Below are 22,795 nucleotides of genomic sequence, written 5' to 3'. Positions count from 1 at the left end.
TTACTGTGTGTGTATATGTATTATAATCTGTATTTACAGTTTCCTGTGATCCAATGTAATCCTGTGTAAAGTGTGAGTTCACTTGAGGAAGGAACAGACTAATTTGTTTTTATAATCTCTGAAATTAATAGAATCTTATATTTGCCTGTGTAGGAATGAAAGTATATGTCTGTATTACAGAGATTTTACTCACAACACTCACATGCACACGCACATCTTGAATCAAGTGTCTGATAAACCGACTGAGCGATACACTGAGATATCAGTGAAAACGAATGCAGTCTAATACAACGACCCTTTAATAACTCTCCACAGGTTATAATGTGAAATTGTTTTATAGAGGTGTTGATTTAACGGTTTGGTTATTTTGGAGGATACAATTTGTACTCTTGAGATGTTGTGTATATTCTGTACAATTACACTCCATAGACTCAACTTCTCTCAGGAAATATAAAATCAGTACATTTTTTCCACAAGTCATTATGGCGCTATTCACTAAAGTCACTCCTCTTTATTATTTTTCTGGCAGTTCATCTGACAATGACTCTTTCATTAATTAGATATTAGGCCTTAACAACTCGTATGTTTGGGGGTGTGTGGTTGACAGACCTGTGTAGCAGTTAGATTTCTGCTATAGGTGGGCGGGTCATAGTGTCCTCAAGTTCTCAATTAGATTGAGTCACATCCACAGTTGGCTCCTCCCCGCCTTGTCCAAATATGGTCACTTCTGACTCCAAAATAGAGAGATGGCAGCAACGGCCGAAATCCGAACTCGAGGTTTCAGAACGGCAGTTCATAAACCGGTGTTTGACATCACTGTTGGTTACCGCTTGGCTAAAAGATGTCTTTAAACTGCCCCCTGCTTTTCAAATGCAGCGCCGCGGAAATTTTTTTCTTAGCAACATTATGCATCTAGAGCAATATAACTTGTCTCCTTATAAGAAACAAAAACAGATCCCCCATTCAAATCTTCAAACACAAGAAAAACAGACAAATCTGCATGCACACAAATCAGTCGACGTCAGCTTATCACCAAGAAACAGGCTGTTTGTGAGGATTATTGTAGTCGACACGACGCAAGCCTCTTCTTGTTTGTTTTCTTTTTATGCCTGAAGCCAGAAAGCTCTGTTGGATGAGGGTCTGTGAGGACAGCAGCGCACAACATACTGTATAATCCTGATTTACTGCTTAAATGAGGTATATTATTGCTGCTGTTGTTTCCATTTCTGCATCTGACCTCTGCCGTTTTGAAGGGAATTTGAGGGAATTTGTTTGATTGCATGTATATTTCTGCATGTTACTTCACCATCATGCTGTGAATATCCCGCTGCCTCTGTCTGAGTGTGCAGGAGTATTGTGTCTGAGTTATTTATATCGTCCATTGAGCTTCAGTAATGGACATCCTGCCGCAGACATGCATCTGAGGGACACTGTTAAATTTTTATAGTTTGGGAGTTACAAGTGTCCCTTAAACATCAGTGGTTAGAATTTTCTGTTCAGAAAATGTAGCTTTCCAAAAGGTCTTCTCAGTTATCTAGTATATGTAAAACTAAAATGCGGTAGAAACAAAAATGATTACTTTTGTAATTTTGTTAAGCAATATTCCCAATTCAAACATTTCAAAAATGATTTTTTTTTTTTTTTTTTACTGTTTTTTTTTCTTTTGCTATCTACATTTCTACGAAAAGTGAACACCTTTGGGGTCTTTGACTATTACTTGGACAAAACAAGTTACTTTAAGATAACTTAGACTTTAGAGACATAATAATACATAAATATTGAATAAACAATCGCTTTGAAAGAAATGATCAAAAATCAACAATGAAAATTATTAACTTCAGCCCTATTTGTGTGTTTTCAATCATATTCTCATTCTCTAATATTTCCACTGTCAATCTTTAGTGCAGCCCTGTATCACGGCAAAATGTGTAATACACACGCCTGTCTGCTACAGGGAAGGGTGACTTTGACACCCCTGCTGTGGTCTAAGATGATGTACAAAAGCTGCTAAAGTCCGTGTAAGGAAGCAATCACGGACTTTGATGCAGGAGGACAGGATTTGAGTCCAGGAGGTGACAAAGTGTTATTTGGTATTTAAAAAAAAAAAAAAATCCTGCCTGTAACATTGTGTGTTTCCACCTAAAGTACGTGACACCGATGGTCTCACGAGGCAAAGACGTCACATTAACTCTTCTCTCTAGTGGATGGACGTGTGTATTACATACTTTGCCATGATATACTGGGTTCTTTATATATATATATATATATATATATATATATATATATATATATATATATATATATATATATATATATATATATATATATATATATATATATATATATATATATATATATATATATATATATATATATATATATATATATATATGTGTTCAGGTGTTTTCAGGTCTTTACTTTTTCTTTCCCTAATAAGCTTTATTTTTTTTAATCAATCATAGACAGTACAGGAGGTGGATTACCTTTAGGTTCAAAAGCAGGAGGAGATATGTGAGAACAATCTGTTCAAAAGACGGAGGTGGGAAGCCGAGAATTACGAATTTTGCATTGTGAATTTCAGTTATTTGAAACAGAAATGAAACTAACTTTTAAAATCCCCGGTGGCTCCTTGTTTCTGCTTCTGTCCTCATCTTGTCAGACTCCCATCAGTTTATGCTGTAATCACCTATAAATGAGTCAGTCACTTTGATGCTCCAGCTGTCATGATGTGAAAATAATGGATTTTGTTTTGGACACTTCTTGCGTGTTTTACACCCGTTTCTACTTGTTTCTCTGTCTCTTCCTTCATCCATGTTGTTTTTATAATTTCTTATTTGTCTTTAAGCCTGTCACACTTCTGTTTCAGACCTGTAACTACTCATGTGCGTAAGTAGATGTATCAGTGCTTTTCTGTAGTATTTCTGCCTTTCCTTTCTGTTTCTGCTGCTGCTTTTTAAAATAAAAACAAAATGCCCCCAAAAAGTTATAATAAGGTAAAAAAATGTCTGCATTGGAGATCTGGGCTTCAAAGTTCTTTAATTCTTTACCTTCAGAATAATCTCACCATAAGGTCCGTTAAGAAGCTATTCTGGAGCTTTCAATCATATTACATGATCTTCATCAGCGGGTGGACCTGCTGAGGCAAGTTTACATTTATCTTGAGCGCTTCTCATTTTTTGGGACTTTTCATCGCTGCTGGCTTACCAAAAAAAAAAAAATAGTTGACGATCACTTGACACGATTGAAAGCTCCCGAACAGCCACTAAATGGCTCTGTTGGTTGGATTGTTTCCGCAGCTGCTGTTTCCAACATCATGGATGAACTTTAAACCCTAAACTTTGACCCCCAGCCCATTTCTGCCTGATTTTACAGTCCTCTGTGTGATGCTTAAAATCTTTTCATGTAAAAATCACAGACCATCAGTAAAGGCTTCACCTGAAGACACTGTTAACTTTATAAACATAAATTACGTAACTTATTATCTCCAAGGATTGAACAGATGGCGTCTTCTAATTTTACACCAGTTGTAGCTTTTAAGTTAACAATGAATTTGAGGCCTTTATTCAGATGATGCAGACTTTAGTTTTGGTTAATGAGCAGCTTGTTCATCAGCGTCACATTTACCTAATTGGTCTTGTCTTGTGATGTTTTTCTCCAGCAGTGATAAATGTTTCTGGTTCTCCAACATCTGTGGCCACATATGCAGATAAACTGCCATCGAAGAGGCACACTGATGTGTTATTCAGCTCAGCCTCTTTTTACAACCTTTACACGAGGCCTTTCAATGGACGTAGAGTGACAAACATTGCTTTATTATTTAACCAGACATTTTATGAATGAGAATTTGAAGGCATTTCACCACCTTGATGTGAGCTGTATCACATGTGGCAGCTTCTTTTTTCAATCATCATTTAACATTTTAATGATGTTTATGACAAAATGAAATGACCAAATTCTTCAAACCACTTTAATTTCTACTCCATTTTCATTAAAAGGGAGGCAGAGGATCAGTGTGTGTTTGTTTGTTTACCAGCACTCCGTGTCCTCATTATGATAATCATCCTATTTGACACAGTAACCCACGACAGTCGCTTTATCCTGACAGAGGAGCTCCTTCTCAGCCTACTCACTGTATCACACATTAACATCATTTTTACAAGGGTTTATACATCACACACACACACACACACACACACACACACACACACACACACACACACACACACACACACACACACACACACACACACACACACACACCTGGTTCCACTATCTTTCTCCCTCTCATCAGCCTCTCTCTCTCTCTCTCCTCTCATCCACCCCTTCCTCCTCCCCACAGTGAACTGAAGCAGGAGCTGGACGAGGAGGGCAGTCGCTGCCTCCTGCTGTCACAGCAGAGTTGCTTCAACCGGCGCTGCTGCATCCGCTGCTGCTCGCCCTTCACCTTCCTGCTCAACCCCAAGCGACGGTGCCAGGACTGCAGCTACAACGTGTGCAAGGCCTGCCGGGTCTACAACAAGCGGGACGAAGCCTGGTTGTGCTCCTCCTGCCAGAAGTGCAGGTAAGGTTGGCGGTGGTGGACGGGACCGCGGTGGATTTGGATACAGTCTGTGAGTGTGTGTGTGTGTGTGTGTGTGTGTGTGTGTGTGTGTGTGTGTGTGTGTGTGTGTGTGTGTGTGTGTGTGTGTGTGTGTGTGTGTGTGTGTGTGTGTGTGTGTGTGTGTGTGTGTGTGTGAGTGAGAGTGTGTAGCCATATACAAAAAGGCTAAGTTCAGGATGAGAGGCTGACAGTGACGTCAAAGGTTATTAAGGTCTTACTCTGCTGCTGGAGAGATGGATTTAGCACTTATTACAGTCACTAAGATACAGTACAGCATAAAGAGTCCTCCGGCTCTAATATTTATATTGATGCTGCATGACAGGAGAGAAAGAGACTTAACAAGGCAACACTGTCTGAAGATGTGAAACAACATAAAAATGACATTTTGGGGAGTTGACCTTCTCTTTTGAAGGATACGATCTTATTCTGTATTTGTCCGAAGGCTGGGGAACACGACAAAAGAACCAGTTTGGACGACAAAGCGATGGCAACCGTCTTGAATGCTGTCAGCTGTGGAGTCATACTGGAGGCAGAGACGAGATCATCATTCAAAACTGGAGAACACATTTTCAGACAGTCTCTCGTGAGAAGCGCTAGAAGTTATCGTCAAAAGAAGGAAAAAAGAGCTTAAGACAAAGGTTGAACATCTGCTACCTTTCTAACCTCCAAACAATTAGCGTGACTGTTATGTTGTCGGTTTCGGAAAGTCACAGACATGATGAGTTGTATGGGGTTTCAGAGGGAACGAGTTTCAGATGCTGCAAAAATTAGATGAGCTCTGCGGTTGAAGGAAATTGACTTTTTAAATGACCACAACAACATTTTAGTCCATCTCTCAATAGTTTCCTGCCATGTCTGATGCACAATGCCCTGAACCACTGGTTCCTACTGAAGAATTTTTTTGTGTAATGTTGAAGTAAACATCGGAATAATCTCATGTTGCTGTGTTTGGAGTGAGATTGTCTCCCTTAGAGTGTATTTTAAAATTTGACCGAGCAGCAGACAATGCTTCTGTTGCAGAATTAAGTTGCTTCCTGAAAGATTTCTGTTTCATAATAATCTAAATACAGTTTAAAAAATGATGTGCAATGTATATCTAACCAGTCAGATATACAGTCCTGACGTCTCTGTTCATTTTAAAAAGCTGTACCTGCATGCATATTTTTGGAGATTTGGACAGTGAACATCAAAACTGAACACTGGAATAAAGATTCAATAGTCGTAAATTCATGCTTTACCACTTTAAAAAATAAATAATAAGGACTCTATAAAACATTCAAACATTTTTAAGTATTTCTCATAGAAAATCTCTTCTTGTTTACTTGCATCTCAGCTTTAAATTGGCAGATGTCTTTTTATTTTTCTTACCAAATTATTTTTCTAGAGCTGACAGGCTAGCTGGTAGTTAAAGCCTCGCTGACAGTTTCCTCCAGTTGTCTGCTCCGTCTATAGGAGGAGACCCCCTGAGAAGCCTGAAGACGAGTGACACTGTGCGACTTTGTGTGTCACCTTCGCTTCCTGTCAACACACCCACTGTACACCCCATCACACTGCCACTCAGCGAACAGATGGTAACTCATTAGATATGCTGACATGAATATCCTACAGCTGTCATCCCTAAACATTCAGTTAAACCTCACTTCATTTCGATCCTGAATAAACTTGAAGATAAGAATAAGTCAGATAACTGTAATTACATTCTTGTATCAATTAGGTCTCCATCACAGCTTCATCTGTTAAAAGGCTAAAAATAGACATTTCTCATCAACTCAAAGCTACTATGTGTATATTTGTTTTAATCAGTAATAGGGTCTTTCAAATTATTACATTTCTTGAGAGTAGATTCTTCAGTTTATTTTGTGTTGCCCTCAGCTTCATCTGATGGCCAGCTGCCTGCCTCAGGTCCTTTTCTTCAAAAAGAGAATTTAAACTTTAACTGTATTTTATTATATAGTCATTAAGAAGCTGTGAAAAGGCACGTCAACGTTCAAGTCCTTAAAATGTTGTGGCTAAATAAGCAACAAAGTTAAAACTAGGGAAAAACTCCATAGTTTATTCATTATTAGGAATTAAATGCAGCTGACTACCATAGTCACTGCTGATGTTTTAGTAAGTCAGATTTAATTAAAAAGCACATTTTCACACAACAGAGGTTGACCAAACAGAATTAAAACAGTCAAATAGACTTCCTCGTAAGGAGAAATTAGCAAAACAAAAAACATTAAATTCAAAAATCAAAAGCAAGATTAAGCCATGCGAAACATACAAGAATGTAGGAAGAGTAAATTAAATTAAATTAAATGGTGGTTAATGTGGAAAAGCCCATTAAATAGGTTTTTAAACTTGTTTTGAACATTAGTACAAATGTTGACAACCTGTCAGCAATACATTTTAAAATCAATCCTATACTGGACAGGTATCCAACACTTTTTGGCCCGACAACATTAGTAAACAACCGTCATCTGATTATCATTGGTCGACAGCCTTTTCACACTTTCAGTGATTGAACACTAATTTCCTGCCCACTCACTGCTTACTAGCTTCATTTTAAATGATCTTTGGTGGGTTTGAACACTGGTTTTGTGTTGACTGAATGCAACAGAGGATTCATTCTGAGATGGTTCAGTCACTGTTATGCTTTTCTTTCGTGAATACCACCTCCTTTGTGCAGATCAAATGGCGTCACTGTGATTTTGTACAAAGCCGACATGCCACTGTTGTATTGTTTTCCTAACTGCCTTATCTCTGGAGGGGCAGTCACAAGATGCCATTGAATCTGACACTGTTGCTGTTTAATTACTGTCTTACCGCGGAGCTGCCAGTGTGAAGCCGCGTTGTCTTGTTGACATTAATTTGACACACTTCTGTGGCTGTCTGGTGCTGGCTTCACTGTCTGGTTTTTCCTTTAATGATCAGATGGTTTGAATATTCTGCCTGCTGAGTCTCCTGTCAAACTCCTGCTCTATGAAGTGGCTCCAGACAGTTTGGCTAACGATGTTAGCGTCTGAGTGGAGGTGAACCTGCACAGCTGCCTGCAGCTGGATGTGTTCATCCCTGCCTGTAAGTAAACTATAGAGCGCGCGGGGCGGATTAAGTTATACAACGGTGCAGAGGTTCAGTCTTTGGAGCCTGCAAAAGAGAAAAGGATATCAGTGAGTGTGTTTCCTGAAAACCACTGATGTGCCACAAATATGTGTCCGATAAATCAAACAGTTCTCTGCCTCTATATATTTACTTATTGTTAATCCTACTCTTTTCCCCCAATTTCTTTAAAGGTTCATTATTATATATTTTCTCTCCCAGCCGTGTTTGCTTATGGATTTGTTGATTACTTAGTCCCAGGGTTGAAGGATCATTCATGTGTGTGTGTGTGTGTGTGTGTGTGTGTGTGTGTGTGTGTGTGTGTGTGTGTGTGTGTGTGTGTGTGTGTGTGTGTGTGTGTGTGTGTGTGTGTGTGTGTGTGTGTGTGTGTGTGTAGGGGAATGTTACTTGACCAAACCATTGCTACTGATTAACGTCACTTTAACTGTGCTTTATCTCTTATTCACCTGTCTACGTCCACTTTCTTCCTGATATTACGATCACAATTAATTGTTGCCAAAGGTGAGATGAGTGACATACTGAAGGTCTGTCTGTCTGTCTGTCTGTCTGTCTGTCTGTCTGTCTGTCTGTCTGTCTGTCTGTCTGTCTGTCTGTCTGTCAGGTTGTTGAAGACACAGTCCCTCGAGTGGTTCTACACTAATGTGAAGAAACGCTTCAAGAGGTTTGGCAGTGCCAAAGTGCTGAAGACTCTCTACAGGAAGCACCTGGCGGAGCACAGTGCACTTTCAGACCTTACTGGTAAACTCTACTTTTATTACAGCATTTCAACCTGTTCGGGACAGAAACAGAAAACCGTGCTTGACAACAAATATGACACCTGAAAATGAACTAAAACCTGAGTACCGGTTCACATCTTTTCTATAAGCCTACTAAACACTGTAAACATCAACTACATGAGTTGGATTTTGTTTGAGTTTGTCATATAATATGACTTTGATATCTCAAAGCAGAGGAGAGCAGACGTTGGGAAAAGGGTGAAACAGGATTAAACTCTTGGCTTTCATCTCGCATAACTTCAGCAGATTACTGAGGCTGCTGGCAGACTCCAAGTATATTCATGTTTGTTTTCTTCCTCCATATCTTCTCACAGCAGGGAGTCTGTGCTTCTGTATTAGTTTTTATGATACGACGTTCAAGTGAAAACACTGATGCTGTTACAAAAACATGTATACAAACATACATTTATACACTTTTGGCCTCAATATTCTGATTTTTAAAGCTGATCATTATTTGTATACTGACAATGAGTCAAATTAATAAGTATAATCTGAAATGAGTCCATTACTGTTTGCTAACATGTTCACTATATAAACTTCATAAGATGGCGCTTAAACCCCTTTTCCAACGGCAGTAGCGGCTCTGCTTCACTGTACTCACTATTTCTGGTTTCCCATTGGGCAAAAGTTGGGGATAGTACCCGATATTACATTTGTTATCTTCAGGAGCCAAGAAATCTGAGTCGGTACTAAAAGGTGACGTGAAAACACCACTGATTTGTCAGAGAGAACGCACATTCACTGTGTGCAGAAGATCCTGCACAAACCTGCCGTTGTTAGCTAGCCAAGCTACTATTACAGGTATAAAAAAAAAAAATGTCACTGAGGAGGTACTATCGGCAGTGAAAAACGAGATACAGAAAAATACCTGGCACCAACAAACAGTTCAATTTCATTTATACAGGACTAAATCACAACATAAGTCTTCCCAGGTCACTTAACATAGTAAAGCCTTTACAACAGATCTTTACAACATTACAGAGAAGAACCCAACAATTCACCTCTGACGGTGGAAATGAAAAACTCTCTTTCATCAGTAAGAAAGCCTCAGACAGAACCAGGCTCAGAAGTGGGCGGCCATCTTCCTTGACCTGTTGGGGTAAAGGGAAAGCAGAAACAGGGAGAGAAAAGAACAGCAAAGAAATACAAACAATAAACTTTGGGTAGGTTGGTGGGGCCAGCAACTACAGATCAGAAACATGCAGCTCCAGAACCAGACATACCTGCAGAAAACACACAAAAAGTACAAAAAGAGAGAACACACAAAACGCACTAAAACTAGGGGAAATAAAAGGCATAAAGTTAATAAAATGCAATGGTGGCATATGGACAGTGGAGGAGAGAGAAGAGAAGACGGGTCTAGTGCATCATGGGAGGTGTCCCGGCAGACTAGGCCTAAAACAGTATAACTAAGGGATGGCTCAAAGTCACCTTAGCCAGACCTAACTATTAGCTTTAGTTTTAATTTTCACCTCTGAACTTTTAGCTTTAACCTCTTTCACTAGTGACGATGAGAAAACGGGCTTCTGGTTTCTTATTTAATGAAATCCATTCAGTTGACTTCCAGGAAGATCTTTTTTTTTTTTTTTTTTTTATCAGAGAAGAGAGGGTTGTTTCTGTCATCACGTGTTTTGGTTGTAGTACTGTACAGATTTATGAATGATAGTGTTCAGCCGGCAGCAGACGCTCCAGCATGTAGTTCTAGCCAGGGACAAAGCAGTAGTACATCTGCGGGCCATTAGTTCAGAGTCTTTGATCAGATTGAACTGACAAGGGCTTTCAGAGAATTATGTGTGTTTTGTGGGGGAGAGGTCGCGGGCTGCAGATGATGCAGAGCCGTGGCCACTGCGGGAGGAGGGCTGACGTGGGCTGGCATCGGGGCGCCGTTCTTCCTTCGTAGATAACACTGTTTTCGTTTTCTGGTCACGCATGCACTCTTTAACCCACCACACTGTATCATACATTTTACTTTACGACTGACCTGAGCTCATCTGTATTTATTCAGCTGCCAAATCCGACGTGCAGAGTGTGACTCACGCAAAGCCCTGCTGATGTTACTCCGCATAAAGAGCGGTGTGAGCTGCATGAACAGCACCAGAATCAGTCGAGCTGACATTTGGGAACTCAACGCTGTGTGAGCCTGAATCTCGTATGAGATTTGTGTAGCAGGGAAACGTTTTGCCCAGTGATTCAACACTGCTCGGAGACATCCTCCTCTAAGCAGGAGAGCGAAAGAACAAAGTGGCCCCCAGGAGCAGAGGAAATAGGCAAGAAACACATACAGACATACACTGCAGGAAAAATACTATTTACTCAAGGCTTTTTTTAATATATGTAGTACAGAAGTGCACAGACACATGTTTTATTATTATCAAATAAAGCAGTTATTATTTTTGTGGATTCATTGTTTGTCCCAAAATTTCCACCACAATTCCCTAGAGACTAATATCACCTTATGTGTCTTCATAACCAGCAAATCTTTACAAAAAAAAAAAAAAAAAAAAATCCCAAATCTTTCATCAAAAGGATTCATGATCTGTCAACAGCTTAATCTGTGAATCAACTAGTTTTGCGAGGAGTTTTACAAAACAGAGTTCATTGACAGAAATCAAGGTGACAGCTTTCACATCATTTTACCAGCCTCTTTTTATTTTTATTTTCTTTAAGCCACTCTTGACAGCACGGCTCTGTGGATGCTGATGATGGCCGGACTGCAAATCACTTTGATCCACTGAAATTTGTCAGGAATTAAACATTCACTCCATGTTGGATACATTGCCAATTATTCTCAGCGAAAGACATCTGTGGTTTTTAAATGAAGTTTACTGAAAACTATTGGAATGATTGCCATTATATTTGCATTTATATCTGTTTATATACTACTAAATTGTTTTCAAAATTATGTTGAGAGAAATGAATGAATGAAGTTGTAGTACATTTAAAGATTGGATCTGAGTGATTCCCATTTTCTGTTTTTCTGAAAGATACAGATTGCTGGTTTTATTCTGCATCAAGAATGATCTAAACCACAACATTTGCAGTTTCTGTTTGAGTTAACCTGACATTTATGATATACTTTAAAGAGCACGGCTCATGTTCTCATGCATGCTGCAGTCAGGTTTGCCTCCCTCAAAGATTAATTCTGCCTTCAGGGTTACATTGACCTTCAGCTGCTGAGCTGGTCCTCTGTCTTTTTCATGTCCCTGTGCTGGGGCCAAATGTGCCCTGACTCAGATGTTACAACACACATCGGCACGCACATCTGCGAGAGGTCACTGGAACAAAATCACTCCTTCTGAAACACATAAAAACTCTGTTCGTCTTCATTTACAAGATGTTCCACATCAGTGAACTTCAGCTTGCTTCAGGAGATTTAGCGGTGACGGGGCTCCGAATCAGAGTGAAGTGCTCTCTTATTTTTTTTAAAATACTCAACAGTTCATATCACTCAGTTTAAGTGCTCTCTTTGCCCTTTAAAATGATTGGAAGTGACCCTGTGTACTCTCCCGTACTTTTGAACTGGGCCGTGCTGATCAGGTTGCCTGGTAATGCCACCCACGAGGCCGCTCTAATGCACTTATATAACGACAAACGGCCGCATTGTTGCATGGATATTTACATGATGTGAAAATAGCTCAGGGCTCAGAGTTTGGAGGGGGAAACTATCTTCAATGTGACCGAGCTCCCTGCTGCTCAATTATCCAGTCATGAATCTACACTGTTAAACTCAAAAGGCAGAGATACTGTATGGTGGCGTTTGCAGCTGTTCTTGTTCACAGTACAGATATCTTACTGCTTATTTAAGGCGAGACACTCCAGGTGAAAACATTTCTTCATGCAGTTGTCAAAAAGTTTTCTTCAGTTTTACTTCTGTAACAAGTTGTCTTTCAGACTCGGGGTTCGAAAACGTCAAAATTTCGCATTTAGGTGTTTATTTTACTACACTTTCTTTAGCTCTTTAGACTCCTCCTGAAGTCACAAAAACTTGGTTAAATCAGTTTCATTATACATTTTTAAAGGTTGTTTTCTCAAAAGGAAGTTGGTTCTTCACTTCAGTAGCCCACACACAAAACTTCTAAATTTCAATCTATGTTCTGAAGGCTTTTACAGACAGGTTTCATGTCACCCACAGCCTCATTTTTAGCACATTTTTATTCCTGTTATTCAAGTTAAATTTTGTTTCAAAAATCCACCTACAAACTAAATACAGGACTTCAAAGAACAAACCTAAACCACTCAAGAAACAATGACCAAAGATATTATATCCATATAAAGTCAAAACATCCACTTAACCAATCAAACATAATGCTTTCATACTCTCTCATTCAGGGAAAATGTTATTATTGGGGACAGTTCAGTTCAGATTTAGTGTCTGCAGAAAGACTGACGTAATATGTTGTATATGAAAGTAATTCTTGTCATCGCTGGGACATTTACTCTTAGGACCGTGACTGCATAAAATGCCAGAGACACAGTTTTTTTTTTTTTATATACTTTATTCACCTCTTTAATCCTCCGTCTAATTTAAAGGTTTAACCTGATCTAGTTTCGAGGTTAATTCTACGTGAAAGTCCTGTATCTGTCTCTTCAAATTCATGTCAACATCTCATGTCAACATCCTTGTGTGTCTGCAGAGGGCAGCGCCTACGAGGAGAGCATCTGCAATGAGGACAGCGTCTGTGGGAGCGACTCGACTTTCTACAGACAAACTGAAGGTACAGAAATACTTTAATGTGACTTCACTGATGTTTGTCCGAATCTGTTTTTGTCATTGATGAATACCGTTTCAGACAGTTGGTTTTCAGTTCCACATCATGCAAAACATTTGGCCCATCAACCATCAGACATGTAACATCTTTTGGTAACAAAACCAAAAGAAAGACTTCAGTCTTTTAAAATAACACGTGCACTGTATTTCAAATAATTTATTCACCTAACAGCAGACGAAAGAAAAGAAATGCCACAAATCTCTTCTGACAAGACAAAAATAAATGTTTCATATGTGAATAAACTCAGACTTCCATCAAATATATCACACACTGATGTGGTGACAACAGTAAAAGGAGCAGTGTCACTAGGGGGCGCTGCAGAGAAGAGTTAAAACAATTTCGATCCTACACAAGTTAAAGGCAGTCTTCAAACACAGGCAACACACTGGAGTTGTCCTAAGACCGTTCTGTTTATTTTAAATCACGTAATCAAATTACCAAAAGCTGCTTGTCCACATAGTGAAACTGGCACCTCTGGGTCCTCGATGTAGCGCCCCTGTTTGTTCTTGCTGCAGTAAATTGATATAAAAAAAAAAAAGAAGTAATTGCACATTTTCCAGTTGAAAGTTATTTGTGGGGGTCTTTATAATCCTCTCATGAATCATAGACTAGTATTTATTCCCAGCAGAATTCCATCTAATGCTTTACAGCAGATAAAACAGTGGAGAAATATAAAGTTCAATGATCTCCGTCTGTAATCTTTTGGCTCTGGTTCCCAGTTGCATCTGAAACAGCTGTGTTAGTCTGGTCTGCGTGCTGCTCTGCCCTCACTTCGCCCCGCTCCCCCAGTTCACTGCACTAACAGGATGAGTGACTGCAAACATGAATGAAAAGCTGCGGACGCCTGATGGTTATACCTCCGCAGAGCCTCAGAGACACGAACGAGGAAATTAAAATAGAAGTAAACTGAAAAGGATCCTTCTTCATTTACATAACTGAATCATGTTTTGTTTTTGTTTTTGTTGCTTTGATTTAATCTCATATTTCAAGGGTTACTAAGGTTGTATCACAACACCTGACCATTGTGTTTGTTTGTGTTTAGAGCACAGCATGGCAGAGACGCTCTCTGTGGCCATGCGGGTGGCAGAGGAGGCCATAGACGAGGCCATCGCCAAGGCTGAGTTTGAACCTTCCAGTCAGGTGTGTTATGTTTTCCTCATCATATCAAAAGGCCGTTACTATAAATAGCCATGAATTGTTGTAATCAGTATCTATTGACACTCCTGTTTTATAGATGTTGCAGTATTTTGCTGTTTATTGGTTTGTAATCTATGCACTTTGATAAATATTGTCTGCAGTCATTTCATCAAGTCCCTCCTTAATCTAATTTTTCTGCTTTTTGAGTCAGAGTTTGAGTCAGATTATGTTAAACCATCTGGATTATGCTGCAGTCCAAATGACAGTTTAATAAAGTACGAGACAATACCAGTGTTATTGTAAGGCCACAACAATGGTCCATGCTGAAAATCCAATTTTGTTATGTTAGCTATTTTTATATTATTTCCTCCAGTTTTTCTTCCTAATGTGCACAAACCTTTTGCTAAGTCAGCCTGAAAACAATTCATTAAAACACTCACTGGTCATATTTGAAAAGGATATGAAGTGAAACGACCTTTTGTAATGCTTTTTTTTTTTTTTTTTTTTTTTTTTTTTTCATCTGGAGCATCTGTAAGTAAAATTTCTGTGTCTGCTGCCTTTTTTTGAAACTGTATGTTAGAAAAGATTTAATTCTCTGTGATATGTTAAAGAATTCCAAAGATTTTGAACCGAGTACAGAAAATGTGTATATTTAGAGTAGTAATCATCTTATAGTGTGTATGCTTGTGGTGTCATTTGTGTTTGTTTGTTTGTTTGTTTGTCTGCAGGTGAAGCAGAATGAGGCGCACTATCTGCGAGAGCACAAAGCAGAGCTCGTCGAGGAACTGGCCAAAACTATTGTGCAAAAAGTAAAATTAGTTAATTAATTTGGCAAAGTAACAGATGTTTTTATGATGTGAAATTATCTCCTATAATAATATATATATAATAATCTCCTCCACACAGTGAAACAAAACCATTAATTTGCTCTGTTCTGCGTGGGATCGCAGCAACGTGCAGTGTTAATCCTTCTCTCTTTGTACGTAAGATCATCAGTAGGAGGAAGATGCTGGCTGAGATGAGGGTAGACTACGAGCAGGACTGGACCGCAGAACGCAACGCTGAGCATCATCAGCCCGCCAGTGATGAACCGTCCGACTCCCTGCAACACCAGTCAAACCTCTGGGTAAAAGCACGACACTGTCTAATTCACTGTTGAAAGTCTCCAGCTCCAGTAAACACACAGGTGTGTAGGAGAAACAGTGGTGAAAATTAACTACGTACCTAAACTCAAGACATGTTTCTATTTATTACTAAAGATTGGTCACAACCTTTTTGGCTTAAAAACCCTCCACGTCTGTAAATTGACGTCAGTTTCAACCAAAGACAGATTTTTCTTTCACAGTTTATTTTAAAAGACTTTTTGAGGCACAAACAGTTGAAACCCAGAGTTTCTTCTTTCTCTTGAATCCTGAAATGAAACATTTAACCTTTTAAATGAGCTCAGACTTCAGGTTCGGTACTGTAAATAAAGGTTTCTGAATTAGATAGAATTTGTACCATTACAACAGTAAAATGCTACTTACACACTGAGGCAACAGTCTTAACAAGAAACACTGGGTGGCTCTACTTCCCCAAAGTTCCAACTTACCCCGTTCTCCCTACTTTAAATAAAGGAGCACTTCTTCCACTGCTGAGAAGAGAGGATGGTTTTGTCTGCACAGGCTGACCTCTGCTGGTTAAACATGTGCTGCTGAGTTTATTTCTGGCTTCCACAGAAGATGGAAGTTCACACAGGTGAAATTTTTCCAGTAATGTTCATGTCTTTCCTCAGAGGTCTCACTCCGCCTACTCACTGCTGGAAAACGACCCTCCCAGTCTGCTGCAAGGCTCTCCACAGCCATTAAGGAAGGAGCGCGTTGGGTCGGCTATGACCGCTTGGAGGAGTGTCGACCGGCTGGACAACGCTGGTGAGAAAACCCACCAGTGGTCACTACAAACTCAAGGACACCAAAAAAATAACAGGCTGAATTTTGTGGAGATGTGTTATTTTACATGTATTTATCTCAGATAAAACCTGCCTCCACTGTTTTTGTTTATGTTGCTGCATGTGGTTCTCCCCTTTGTTTGGCTCATGGTCTCTGCTTGTCTGCATGATACCTGTGTGTGTGTGTGTGTGTGTGTGTGTGTGTGTGTGTGTGTGTGTGTGTGTGTGTGTGTGTGTGTGTGTGTGTGTGTGTGTGTGTGTGTGTGTGTGTGTGTGTGTGTGTGTGTGTGTGTGTGTGTGTGTGTGTGTGTGTGTGTGTGTGTGTGTGTGTGTTTGTGTGCGCACGGTTGTGGAGGTGTGTCCTCAGTGCTGAAGAGCCAGGATGGGAACTGGATCGCCCTGCAGAGCGCCCAGCTGTCTCATCCCCGCCTGCTGACCAAAAGGAAGAGTCTGGTCTACAGTGCCTTGGAGGCGGAGTACGGAGTGGTGTCACCCTACGAATGTTTGAGCTCCGACAACGAAACCAAGCCGGAGCCGGAGCCGGAGGAAGAGCCAGAGCCGGAGGAAGAGCCGGAGCCGGAGGAAGAGCCGGAGCCGGAGCCAGACACCTCCTGGGGTGCCGTCCTCCAGGTGATCCACAAGAAGATGACCGACTCTAACTTTAACCCCACCAACGCCGCCGACGGGATCCGATCACCAGTCATGGACCACCGAGGCAGCAGAGACAATCTTCTCTCGGACTCGGAGGGGAACTGGGAGTCTAATAAACCTCTGCTGGCTCTTTTGAAGCGAAAGGTGCCTGCAGAGATCAGGAAACCTTCATCAACCTGCAGGACCAGCATCATCAATGTGAACTTTAGACTGGAAGGAGCAGGAGGTGAGGAAGAGGAGATGAATGTGACAGCTGAGCTGGAGGTGGGAAAAAACAGGAGATCACGGAAGAAGAGGAGAAGTAAAAAAGAGCCAGCGGCCTCTTCGGTAAGAAATAACTTCTATATATTTATATTTAACTAGAAGCTGATGAGGTGAGATTGGATCATCCAACTGGGTCATTAAACATGTCAAACTGCCAACGTTGCTTAATTTTCTGAAATTTGAAGTCTGCAGCTACAACTTCTTGAAGCTGAACTGTTAAAATTGGAATGATAACTCGATTGATGAATCGATTTTTCCATCGACAGAACAATAATTTTAGTAATTGTTTCATCAAGCAAAAATGGGGTTTTTGACTGTTAGTTGGGCCACACGAGGCAAGTGTCACTTTAGCGTCTCAACTTTGTTTTTTAAAGGTCCCATATCGTATAAATTCTGAGGATTTACTGCAGGGCTGAATGCATTAGTACCTTAATACAATTGTATACAATAAATGTTTATAGAGATATAAAAAAAAAAAACTACAAGCTGAATGAAAGTACTACACTTCCCACATAACGTGATCCACAACACTAAAAAAAATGCACGAATACCGAATCTGCGGTAAATAGGGACATTACTAGAAAACACACCTGGAAAATAAAAAATAATCATAAATATTTTTACCACCACTATATTTAATATTTACAGGTTTTAAGCACAAAAGACAGCCACTCTCTGCATCCTTCTGACACTGCGACCCCTGACAACCTGACCTCTGGAGCCATGACCCCTGACCCTTTTAACGCTCACGGTGACATCACTGGAAATAGAACCAATCAAATGGACGAGGAGCTCACGGTGAAACTACAGCAGCTAGCAGGCCGAGTGTCTGACTCCCCCACCAGAGAAGAAAAACGCGATGAAGGCAGAGATGCCACTAATGATGGACAGAAGGAGGGAAGGAGACAAGGGGGCAAGGACGGAGATGAAGAAGAGGAGGGGTTGTGTAAGATGGAGATTGATGTGGAAGAAGGAAGGACTGAGGATGAGGACGAGAAAGAGGAAGAGGAAAATGATGAAGATTTGAAACAGAAATTATTCAGGCTTGTGGCTCAGTCCAGACTCGCATACTTCTCGTCCACGGATGGTGAGCTGCACAAAGCGGGCCAGAGTGAAGGAGAATGGGACAAAGATGAAGACATGGTGGAGGAGGACAAAGAGCCAGAGGAAGGAAAGACAGACGGACTCACTTATAAACTCTGTCAGCTGGAAAAAGAAGTCAGAGCTACGCAGTTTTCATCCACGGAGGACGAGCTAGACAGAATTGGTGTTGAAGTGGAGAAAGGAGAGGAAGAGGAGGAGGAGGAGGACGGGGAGAACGAGGAGCTGGCGGTGAAAGTGTGCAGATTAGTTCACGAAGTCCACGCCACCGAGTTTTCATCCACGGAGGAAGAACTGGACAGAGCGGGCACAGGCGAAGAGGAGGCGACAGACGAAGACGCGCCGTGGGAACTGCAGGCAGAGAAAGCCATTCAGGCCGCTCAGCTCCTGGATTTGGCCAGTTTAGTGAGCACCTCTCAGTATTCCTCCACCGAGGATGAGCTGGACAGGGTCGGAGCGAACGAGGGGGAGACGAAACAGGAGGTTAGAGAAGGAAGAAGCACGAACGGCGTCGAGGTGCGGGAGCGGGCGGCGTCGAGGAGAGAGTCCGTCGGAGACGTAAATATGAAAATGTTTGATTTGAGGGACGAAACTAAGGAGAGAAAGAACGAGAGGAGTGATGAGAATGTTTTGGACAGTCAGACAAAAGTCGAGGAGGTCGAACGTGACGAGGCAGAGGAGGATAAAGATCGTCAGGAGGAGAGAGTAACAGAGGATGAAACAGCAGCAGCGGAGCACTTCTCTGACGAAAGACGAGAGTCAGAAACAGAGGTGGAAGAAGAGAGACCGGAAGAGATAAAAGGTTTACATCAGACAAAAGCTCAGCAGCAAAACCAGCCAGAGCCAGAGAGGCCGGACAAAACGGAAGGAGAGAAGAAGTTTCAGAAAGAAAGCAAAGAGAGTCGGAGCAAATGGGAAACAGCAGCCACAGAGGGCGACAAAGAAGACACAGAATTTGACAGAATAATCAGCAGCATGTTGATGATGACCTTACCAGACGTAGAAACCCTGCAAAATACAGCTGGAGAAAACCAAGGAAGAGACAGAGAGCGAGGAGACGAAGAGACAGCTGAGAAGGACAAGGTGGGGGCGGAGAGCGGACTCGGAGAAATGACTGCCGGTGCACGAAGCGCAGACATTTCAGAGGAGACGGGAAGTGTTTCAGATGAGTTTCAAAGTCGAGGTGACGACGAGAGGCCAGAGTCAGCGGAGAGAAAACAACAGTATGTAAGTGAAGGAGATGTTTGTGTGAAACTGGAAAGCAGAGGCGCTACGAGCGACGTGCAGGAAGGAGAAGGACAACTTTCAGGTACGACAACCAAGACAAATGAGCCCATGCCGACATTAAAAAGGATGAAAGCGGTTGATGAGGAAAAACTGGACACAAAAGGACAAACGGCAGCAGAGCGTGACGTAACGGACGCACAAGGAGATACTGGAGCAAGTGAGACGAAAGACGAGGACAGAAGACCGGAGGAAACCAAAGAAAACAACGTGGACGGCATGAAGACGAGCGGCACGTCTTCTCTTCAGGAGGATTTCCTGTCACCAGAGCAGATTCAAAATGTAAGCAGCTCTGCGTCAGATGCAGTTCCAAAGCCTCTTTCTATCACTTATTCTCCACTAACAGTGTGACGAGGTTAAAGCGAGCCCGTGTGACTTTTGAAAGAAAAAAAAAAAAAACCAAAAAAACCATGTTCTACCAATTACACCTGAAAAGATGAATTCGTAAGCAATAAAACACTTCAAGACGTTCTAAGGTTTTCGCCGCCACAAGTCTACTCGGGGTCTGCGCCAAGCAAAGTTACGACGCTGCTCCCGACGTGCACGGAGCAAGCGGGAAGCGATAACCTTTCGAGAGCAACTATTCCAGGTTTCATTACTTGAGCAGCATCAGCTCGTTTTCGGGAGCATTTGCGCGCATTCTGCTCAACGTCGTGGCGAGGTCGAACATGTAAAAAAAAAAAAAAAAAAAAACGCCTGCAACACGTGCTGATGTTGATCAAGCGATGTATCTTGGAATACTTACTCCCCCCCCCCCCCACCGCTCTGTTCGTGTGCAACAGGAACAGCCTCAGAACTTTTCGGTCGCCCTTCGTACTCGGGGACAGTCTTTAACACTCAAGATAATTAGCAGTAAAAACCAGCCGCTCAATTCAGTCCTCTCGGCGTGTTGCTGCGGCAACTCTACTTGTGTTGAAGTGTAACTGAAACACTGAGTCAGTTTACAGCCAGTTCGCTGATTTGGTGACTTTTGGTTTTGGTTTGATCAAACAATCTTTATTTTAAGACGCAACTATTTGCTGTTCCAGTTGCATCTCAAAGTCTTCGTCAGTGGTTTGGATGGATTTGGGGGGAGTTGAACGCTCAGGAGAAACCTTTTTTTTAGGGGGCTGTGAGGTAAATATTTTTTCAATTTTAGAATTAGACCCTTATATTACAATTCACCATGATTCTTTAACTTCTGCTTAAACCCACAGTCTGCAGCAAAAGTTACATGAGCTCACTTTAAAGTCTGAGAGTCCTGAAATGATTCTTTTCAATGCAACTAACTTGTTACTGATGCTTGTTTGCCCTGTTTGTGCTGTGTGAACTCAACAAACACACAAAAAAAAAGCCCCATCTGCAGTAACAACAATACTAATATGATCATAAAAATCCGACAAGATAATGAGAAGAAACAAATGGAAACCCCCACAAAAAAAGACGTTGTACAAAAATAAAAATACAAATGAATAAATATGCACCGTAATAATACGGTGACACGGAGCTTTACGAAACAATAAAGTTTATATCAACTCTGCTGGAGCAGGTGAGCGTCAACCTGATTTGAGTGGAAATGAGGGAAACAAGATTTTTTTTTTTTTTTAAATCAATGACGGCTGCAGATTAAAGTGCTGCTGTAGCTCATTTGTGCTTTTCTTTTCTCATTGTTTTCACGAATGCATCTTACTTTATTTTCAATACTTTGATGTTCTTCACTCACCTGCATCACAACTGTTTCAAAATGATTTCCGCAGCTTTGTGGAGGAGGGTTTTATGTTATATCTTCAGTGGATAATGACCTTCTATTGATTTTTTGTATGTATTAGTAGATAACAGAAGCCCCTCCTCCACAAAGCTGTGGAAATCATTTCTGTTGATTTATTTATTTTGTTGAAAGTTGTTTTTCGAACTTTCTTTAATGCGGTGATGTATTCTTGTGTGGCTCTCCTTCCTGTAAACTGTTGCTGATTCATGTAACACAATTTCATGGATCTGATTTTTGCTGGATCTCACCAAGATAAGAAACCTGCAGTACGTTTCACTTTTCTGAGAATCAACACTTTAAAAGTTTTTGATCCACACACTGCAGACAGGTGTGGAAGAGAATCTCAAAAAGCGCACTCGTGCATTGTCAGGCATCGAAAAGAATTTAATTCGGGGTACAAAGTCTATTCCTGGTCATTTTTTCTAACTTTAAAAGGTCACCTTTTATCGAATTGCTTTAGGAGTCAGTAAAACACCTGTCTGTGTTTGTGTGCTGTAGAGGTACTCGGCGGTGTCTCTGTGCAGCATCACCACTGAGGTGTTGAAGGTGCTGAACGCCACCGAGGAGCTGCTGCAGGGAGTGACGGGAGGAGACGACGATCGACTCTCCACCACCTCACTGCCCCCCAACACCGACCCCAAGAAACTGGACCAGCAGTTCTCCAGACTGGAGGAAAACGTGAGTTCAGGTTACGTTTATTTACTGCACACACATTTCTTTTAGCTGATGTTTACCACTTGTTTTTAGTGCACAGTAATACACTACAGCCCACTTAAATACTATATATATACATATATATATCCACAGGCCGGCCTTGTCCACACTAATAAAGGTATTGTGCTAAACTCATCCATACGCAAACGGCTTTTAAGGTCACTGAAATCGACTTTTTTTAATTTATTTTTGTATGAAAAAAGTGACGATTTTTTTTTTGGAGTGGCCGGTAAAACTGAACGTTTGGGAAATGATGGCACACATGCCCGTTGTTGTTTTGTTTAAAGGGCATGAGCCTGAACAAACAACAGCAATGGCGAGTACATACCAGTGTCTTTACATTTGGGTAGCAGTCGCAATTACAAGTTGAAGAAACAGGTGTAAAATAACTATGTGAGTAAAAATCTCAGTCTGCATGCTCATAATGTTATTCTCTGGTGGGTGACGTACTGTATGTAGACTTTTTCGCCTTTTACTGGCACAGCATACTTGTTTATTGTTGTTTCTGTGTTCTCGCGTGTGCAGATGTTTGGTAAAATGCAGGCTGTGTGGGACAGAATATGTTTTTATTTTTTTAAACAAAGTGGAAAAATATCAGTTTAAAAAAAAAAAAAAAATCTGTATTTTTTTATGGAGGTCTAAAAGTAATGTTTATTTCCTCTGACCGTACTATGAAGGTTAGATTAAAAGCATCTAAAGATGCATTTGATCTTGTTTTAAAAA

The 22,795-nt window shown here is 40.9% G+C and overlaps 1 protein-coding gene across 1 annotated transcript in view; it reads left to right on the top strand.

Moving 5' to 3' along the window:
* myripa (myosin VIIA and Rab interacting protein a) overlaps positions 1-22,795 on the top strand; it is a 29,644-nt gene that overhangs the window by 4,672 nt on the left and 2,177 nt on the right. Inside the window, exons 3-12 of the mRNA XM_069692359.1 lie at positions 4,340-4,561; positions 8,304-8,440; positions 13,113-13,193; positions 14,290-14,387; positions 15,113-15,193; positions 15,373-15,510; positions 16,159-16,294; positions 16,679-17,289; positions 17,875-19,893; positions 21,857-22,036. Of these exons, the coding sequence (XP_069548460.1) occupies positions 4,340-4,561; positions 8,304-8,440; positions 13,113-13,193; positions 14,290-14,387; positions 15,113-15,193; positions 15,373-15,510; positions 16,159-16,294; positions 16,679-17,289; positions 17,875-19,893; positions 21,857-22,036 (3,703 nt within the window). The remainder of the gene's footprint in view (positions 1-4,339; positions 4,562-8,303; positions 8,441-13,112; positions 13,194-14,289; positions 14,388-15,112; positions 15,194-15,372; positions 15,511-16,158; positions 16,295-16,678; positions 17,290-17,874; positions 19,894-21,856; positions 22,037-22,795) is intronic.

This window comes from Brachyistius frenatus, unplaced genomic scaffold (genome assembly GCF_029030835.1).
Source record: "Brachyistius frenatus isolate BFR_SWC_R1_liver_20210118 unplaced genomic scaffold, ASM2903083v1 Contig_12, whole genome shotgun sequence".
NCBI lineage: Eukaryota > Metazoa > Chordata > Actinopteri > Embiotocidae > Brachyistius > Brachyistius frenatus.
The sequence above is the reverse complement of the archived record's forward strand: the minus strand, read 5'-3'. Positions and strand labels throughout refer to the sequence as shown.